This window comes from Erigeron canadensis, chromosome 1, assembly GCF_010389155.1.
Source record: "Erigeron canadensis isolate Cc75 chromosome 1, C_canadensis_v1, whole genome shotgun sequence".
NCBI lineage: Eukaryota > Viridiplantae > Streptophyta > Magnoliopsida > Asterales > Asteraceae > Erigeron > Erigeron canadensis.
This window is the reverse complement of record NC_057761.1, coordinates 49,550,631-49,556,562: the sequence shown is the minus strand read 5'-3', so window position 1 is coordinate 49,556,562 and position 5,932 is coordinate 49,550,631. Positions and strand designations below refer to the sequence as shown.

At 35.4% G+C, this 5,932-nt stretch overlaps 1 protein-coding gene across 3 annotated transcripts; it reads right to left on the bottom strand.

Moving 5' to 3' along the window:
• Positions 1–306: 306 nt before the first annotated feature.
• Positions 307–5,650, bottom strand: LOC122584914 (ubiquitin carboxyl-terminal hydrolase MINDY-1). Of its 3 annotated transcripts, none has more exons than XM_043756990.1 (12): positions 5,464–5,638; positions 5,088–5,206; positions 4,809–4,915; positions 4,620–4,707; positions 3,602–4,517; positions 3,458–3,530; positions 3,287–3,368; positions 3,101–3,181; positions 2,909–3,016; positions 2,745–2,794; positions 1,995–2,130; positions 307–700 (listed from the first exon to the last, which is right to left on the bottom strand). In XM_043756990.1, exons 1-12 carry the CDS (start codon positions 5,609–5,611, stop codon positions 623–625), a joined length of 1,986 nt encoding a protein of 661 aa, XP_043612925.1. In that variant the 5' UTR covers positions 5,612–5,638; the 3' UTR covers positions 307–622. The 3 variants fall into 3 exon arrangements, 2 of the variants coding, with proteins under 2 accessions (XP_043612925.1, XP_043612926.1); XM_043756991.1 differs by having other exon boundaries at positions 3,458–3,512; positions 5,464–5,637; XR_006321618.1 differs by lacking the exons at positions 307–700; positions 1,995–2,130 and having other exon boundaries at positions 2,909–3,029; positions 5,464–5,650.
• Between the last annotated feature and the right edge of the window lie 282 nt (positions 5,651–5,932).

Genomic DNA, 5,932 nt, shown 5'->3' with positions numbered 1-5,932 from the left:
AAAGCATAAGAACCAAGTTAGCAATTCTTGTCGACTAAACAAATCTTCAAGTTGCTCATTTCTAATCAACGAGCTTTAGGTATAACAGCGTTACATAGCTTTCATCATAAGATTGTAGTCATACCATTTCCAAAAGATTTGGCAAAAGAACGACTTTCAAAAGTACAGTTGTTGGCTTGGAAAAAGAAAAATTAAGATGGTACATACATACATACATACATACATACATACATACATACATACATACATACATACATACATACACATGGTGAGCATCAAGAATAACATCTGACCCCGTATTTCACATTGCATCAAACAGAAGAAGTTACTAACTATTACCATGGAAACTGAACCATCATTTCCATCATTCATGAAATCTTGGATATGTAAAGAGTGACTTATGTTCAGCTATTTACATGAACGACTGGTTATTAAACGAAAAATGCTATATGACTGATGGTAAGTACTACATTTACAGTAAAAAAGAAAGAAGAAAATAACTGGATCTGGAAACATGCAAAGATCAGTTGATCTTTCCACATTTGGGTGTTAAACCAAGTTGAAAAGACCGAAGCAAATATTTACAAAACAAACCTCTCCAAGACTTTGCATAGCAAGATATTCACATCACAATGCATTTGTCCTTTGATGACTTTGATTCTTGCTTCGATGAGTTCCTGGGCCTTGATGGCTGAACATGCTGCAAATCAGATTGCTTAACAATTTATCTATTTGATGATCACGCTAAACTAAACGTGCATGAATATACAATTATAGATAAATGAGAATCTGCTAGTGTTTAAAGATTATTTAAATATATAAAATTCTTAATTACTTCTCACTACTGATAATTAGAAGTCTTCACCTGGCAATGATTACTAGTAAGCTAAATTTACTTCTTGATTAAAACTTTGCCAAAGAAGGATGTGTGGCATTAGCATCTGGCATGAAAAAAACTAAATACAGAATATAAAGAATTTATGTTGGGAAAGCAAGTATGGAACTTTTGGAACCAAAATCAGATTTAGTTTGGAACTGGTGACCTTTGTTCAATTTCTAGGTTTCAGATTTAGTTTGGAACTTTTGGAACCAAAATCAGATTCTGGCATTAAATGCTACTGTACTAAAAGGGATTTGCTTCTCGACATATTGCAGTTCTTGTATGTTCATATATTGTCCACCTAACTATATTTGATATAATTAGTACTAATATATGCCCAATCAATAGTTGCGTAATAAGTGACAAGTAGCTGTGTGTTAGCCAAGGAAGGGCCAAAGCGGGAGGGGGTAGGAGGTGTTTAAAACGATAAAAGAGGACTGGCACTTTAATTATGCCAATAGTATATTGCACCTTGTATACTAGTATTTAATATTTAATATGATTCGTTAACCCAATTGATGACGAGGTTTGATTTCCTGTTCTTACCCTAATGATTGACATATATAAATATCTGTCATTGACAAATGAAATACACATACAAATCCCAAATACTTGTACATAAATATGTTAACCCCATAAATGATATATTATATGACGAATAAAGATTTTACATGCATACGCCTTGTGGTCCACAGTGGCCACAAGTTATTGAGTTTGGAGTCCTGCCTACATTAATTAAGGGCATACCTCAAAAGCTATCACTAACTAAAGCTAACTAACTAGAAGGTGGTACATGAAAACTATTATATGCAGGGACATTGTCAACATCATAAGGCGGTATGGCGGATGCATTCAAGATTAGGAACCAGAAACAAACAATACAAAAAAAAGCATCGTTGGTCGCATCATAACTTTTTATGGTAAAAAATAATTGGTCAGAGCGTTGTGTGGTGAACCCACTAACTAGTTCGGTGACCTTTTTCTATCTATACCTCTAAGTTAATGGTTCCAAAACATACCACAGAAGAAACAACAATTCAAAATATGTATATCGATTATTCAGCCAAGTCATCCAAACGAACAGAAAATGCACATCAGAAATTACAGAGCTTACCTGTGGACCTGTAACAATCCCCTGATCCCCACTGGTACTTGGCTGTGGTAAATTGTGTTGTTGCTGTGATGGCTGCTGCTGTTGCTGTTGCTCAAATTCTTGTTGCTGAAGGGCTATAGCCAATTGCAGATCGGAGCTGCCATACATCAAAAAGAACAATTATAAAGCGCATTTTGATGCAGGCACTATGCAATGTAGATCGTCTCCAACTTCCAATGTATAGCTTATGCAGCTTTGAACCTTTTTTAAAATAAAAAATAAACTGAAGAACAATCTATTCCAAAGTAATAAAACTTAAAGCATAACTGAATGCTAAACCAATTTTACTATATCAACATCTTTCTCCATCAAACAACATATCTCCCAATCTTGTGGGAAAAGATCACTTTGTTATAAAAAACTACAAAACACAAAAGGACAGATCTGTTTCCTCAGTCCCATAAAAAGAAATTCAACCTCTTATTTTCCGGTATGTTGCAAGAAATTACCATCTTCCCAGTATCAATACTACCAAAAAAATCGATCAAAAGTCTACATGATTCCTCTATTTATTGACCTGTGTACGACACTTAGATATTTGGCAAATAGTAAACCATTTTTTAAACATAATATGTGCAAAGTCAAATATCACAATTTTCATGAGATGAAGTAACTAGAAGGAATAGAGTCCGATCACATAGATCTCTATTCTTATATGAGGGTAGTATCTTAAACTGGAGATAGACGGCAGAAGAACAGGTAGATAATTACTTAAATCCGGTGTTCACTTGTGATGCATTGTCGATGCTGGATAGATATTCCTGAAATACAAAAACAAGAGATGCACTAAAATTGTGAATGAAAATATATAGCATCGGGATGGGATAGGATTAATACACTAGTCAGAACTGTAATTTATCTTAAAGAGTGCATACCGCAGTATTAGCCAATGCATTCTGCTCATCCCACGAGGGAGTTTCAGGGGTGTTGTCGGCATTGAATTCCTTAAAACTACCAGTCATATATACAGTATCTCCATTCACCTGAAAACCCATACTACAATATACTATGAGGATGTATAACTATACTCTTTAAAGATAACTCTAAAGGCGGGAACAGAAGTATACCTCATTAAGCTTTTCCCATACCAAATCAGGTTGATTAATATAGCCTTGATCTGTTGCTAAAATGTACAGCTCACCCTCAAACTGAAAATTAGCTCATTATATGATATCCAGAACAGAATATACTCAGAAAGTTAGCAAGGGACAACATAAAATTATTGCTAAGCAATAAGGTAAACTTTTACCAACCTTGAACATCGTGTTGAAGTGGTTATTCCGGAAAAAGACACAAAGTTCGCGTTCTTTTATGCCTTCTTGCAAGGAAAATAAGCTGCATGCATGAACAATGCAAAAGAAATGAAAACCGCCATCTTGTTTATGATTGAACCAGATGTGCCTGAATTAGTAAATAATACATACCCATATATAGTCAACTGACTTGCGCTATTCTTCAGAAAACTCCTGATTAGTTCCCCTTTATAAGAACAAACACCTTAACAGTTACCATTGAGGCTAGTCTTTCAAAAAGAAACTAAGGAAACCCAAAACTTTATTTGTACGTACCTTGCCGTGGCGTAATTCCATCTTTTGTCTGTGTCTCATCTACACTACTACTAACCTTGTCCACTTGCTCTGCTAGAACTACCTCACCTTCATACACAGGCTCTTGGTTTTCATTATTTGTGGTGCTTGTCTCTTTTATGTGTTCCTCACCTTCATAAATGGGTTCACTGTCATCAATAGTTGAGGTTAAGCACTTGGGCTCATCAACTGGCTGTGCTATCTCCGTAGGTGATGCTAAGTTTAGATCCTTTTGCATAGCTGACTGATCCTGTATCTTTTCATCACCAGAATTACATACACTGGTATTCACAAGAGGTGGGATATCGGATTCATCCAAACCTCCTGATGCTTTTACTGGTTGGACTAACACTTCGCTGCTAGGTTTCTCAATTTCATCTTTAAATTCATGCTTTTCAGATTGTGCCTCTATTTGGTCATGAACTTTATCTAGTGAAGAAGAAGCATCTTGAACCGATGATTTTTCAAAAGTTATCAAATCATCAATGTCTCTTTTAATTGCATTTCCATCATCATTTTCAGCACCAGTATTTTCTCCCTTCGTAATCACAGGTTCACTTAAATTCTGAGAAGCGGTATCAGCTGTTCTAACAACATTTGTATCTTTTTCTGTCTCAGATAGCTCCAAGGCCCTCAACAGCTCTTCTTCCTCTTCGAGATCTCCTTTTCTTTCTCTTTTATCTTCACTGACAGAACGTGAAGCATCATCAAAAGATTTACCTCTAGAAAGAGACGGTGAAGGGACGCCTAAACTTGCCGTTGTTGCAGCAACAAAATCCACAAAATCTTCTTCTGAGCTCATCAAGTTACTTACAGGATTCCGTGTATCAAGGTCAACAAGTTCCCCCATTAATGTATTGTAGGACTTTAACCCAATCGCACTAGAAGCATCAAAATCCTAAAAAAAAAATAAGGGGGTAAAAAATGAATTCAACCATAGGAAAGATGCATTTTCAGCTAAAACAGTAAAATTATAAACAAATGTTCACATGGCAAATACCTGGGGATCTACAATCCAGCCATGGTAAAGTGGTATGTCCAATAAATCAAATATCGCACACTCTCTAGTGAACTCAAAATCATCGATTCTACAACAATGTATTAATGTATGATGCCAGTTTAACGCCATTAACAAGCAAATCAAGAAATGGCAGTATCATGTACACATGAGTGGCTAACGAAATCATACCTAGTGAATTTTAAGTTCACATCAATGCCGGTAGTAAGTCGAGGAAGTAAATCAATGGCATCGGCAATATTTTGTTGTTGATTTTGAACATAACCTGCATCTTTGCTCTGTACCCAATTAAAAGCATCAACATTAAGAAAAGAAAAACATGAACACTTTGTCAACTTAACTTGTCATTAGAAGAATTTTCTAGGCTAGTAGGAAGTAAAAGGGTTCTATCATTACACAACGACGTCGAAAATGTAAATATTATTATAGATAATATAAAGAAAAAATTACATCAACATTGGTGTTTGAATCAATCAGCCGCTCTGCCACGAGCGATAGCAACTTCTCCTGCGATACTTCACCCACGTCGGAATTTAGATTCAAATTATTTCTCAGCAAGAGGACATTACCTACACACATTGACCATCAAAGTCAAATTCACGTCCAAAATGATTCCAAATGACTATCAGAATTAAATTCGCAAGGCGGACATTATTAAATTAGCAAGGTATTACTATCACTATCAGAATTAAATTAAAAACTATATATATATGTATATACATATGAAACCCTAACAATTGATGTTAATTCTAACTTCAGTAAAACTAAAAGAAGTCAAACAAACCCTAGATACAGAAATAGATATAGATATAGAAGGATGGAATACATATAGCAAGAAGAGGGCAAGGTCCATTGTCATTTTGAAGAATAATCGGAGCGTTTCTTCCCAAGAATTGAATTAATTTCGTTTTATGTAACATTTCTTTCTTCTCCGCCGGAGATTCTTCCCGTTCCGTCAGTGACGATGATTCCATTTTGTATGTTTTGGCGACTTAATTTGTGGATGAATTTATTTACGAGACGGCGGTGTCGGCATTGGGTGGTCGGTAGGTTTATCGTAAATGGTAGCGTAATTATTTTATATTTAAGAGATGAATGTATCTTTTATAAATAACTAATTAAGAATATTATAAAGATACTTTGTGGAGACGTCCCTGGGGAAATGTCCCGTTCCGGATAAGGACAAGTTGCCGTTTTCTATATAAACCATCGGGCCAAATATGAAAATCTCCCTATATTTCTTTCATTTTCCCATTTTCTGCCCATCACCGCTCCTATCAAAAAAGGTAATGGCT

What these genes read in the sequence shown, in the direction of transcription:
- LOC122584914 (XM_043756990.1), bottom strand. Translation starts at nt 5,611, where the DNA reads ATGGAATCATCGTCACTGACGGAACGGGAAGAATCTCCGGCGGAGAAG. An exon ending in TTGCCCTCTTCTTGCTATAT is followed by an intron (nt 5,207 to 5,463) that starts GTATTCCATCCT and finishes CAATGTGTGTAG; the next exon opens with GTAATGTCCTCTTGCTGAGA. An exon ending in AGTCAGTTGACTATATATGG is followed by an intron (nt 3,369 to 3,457) that starts GTATGTATTATT and finishes TCATGCATGCAG; the next exon opens with CTTATTTTCCTTGCAAGAAG.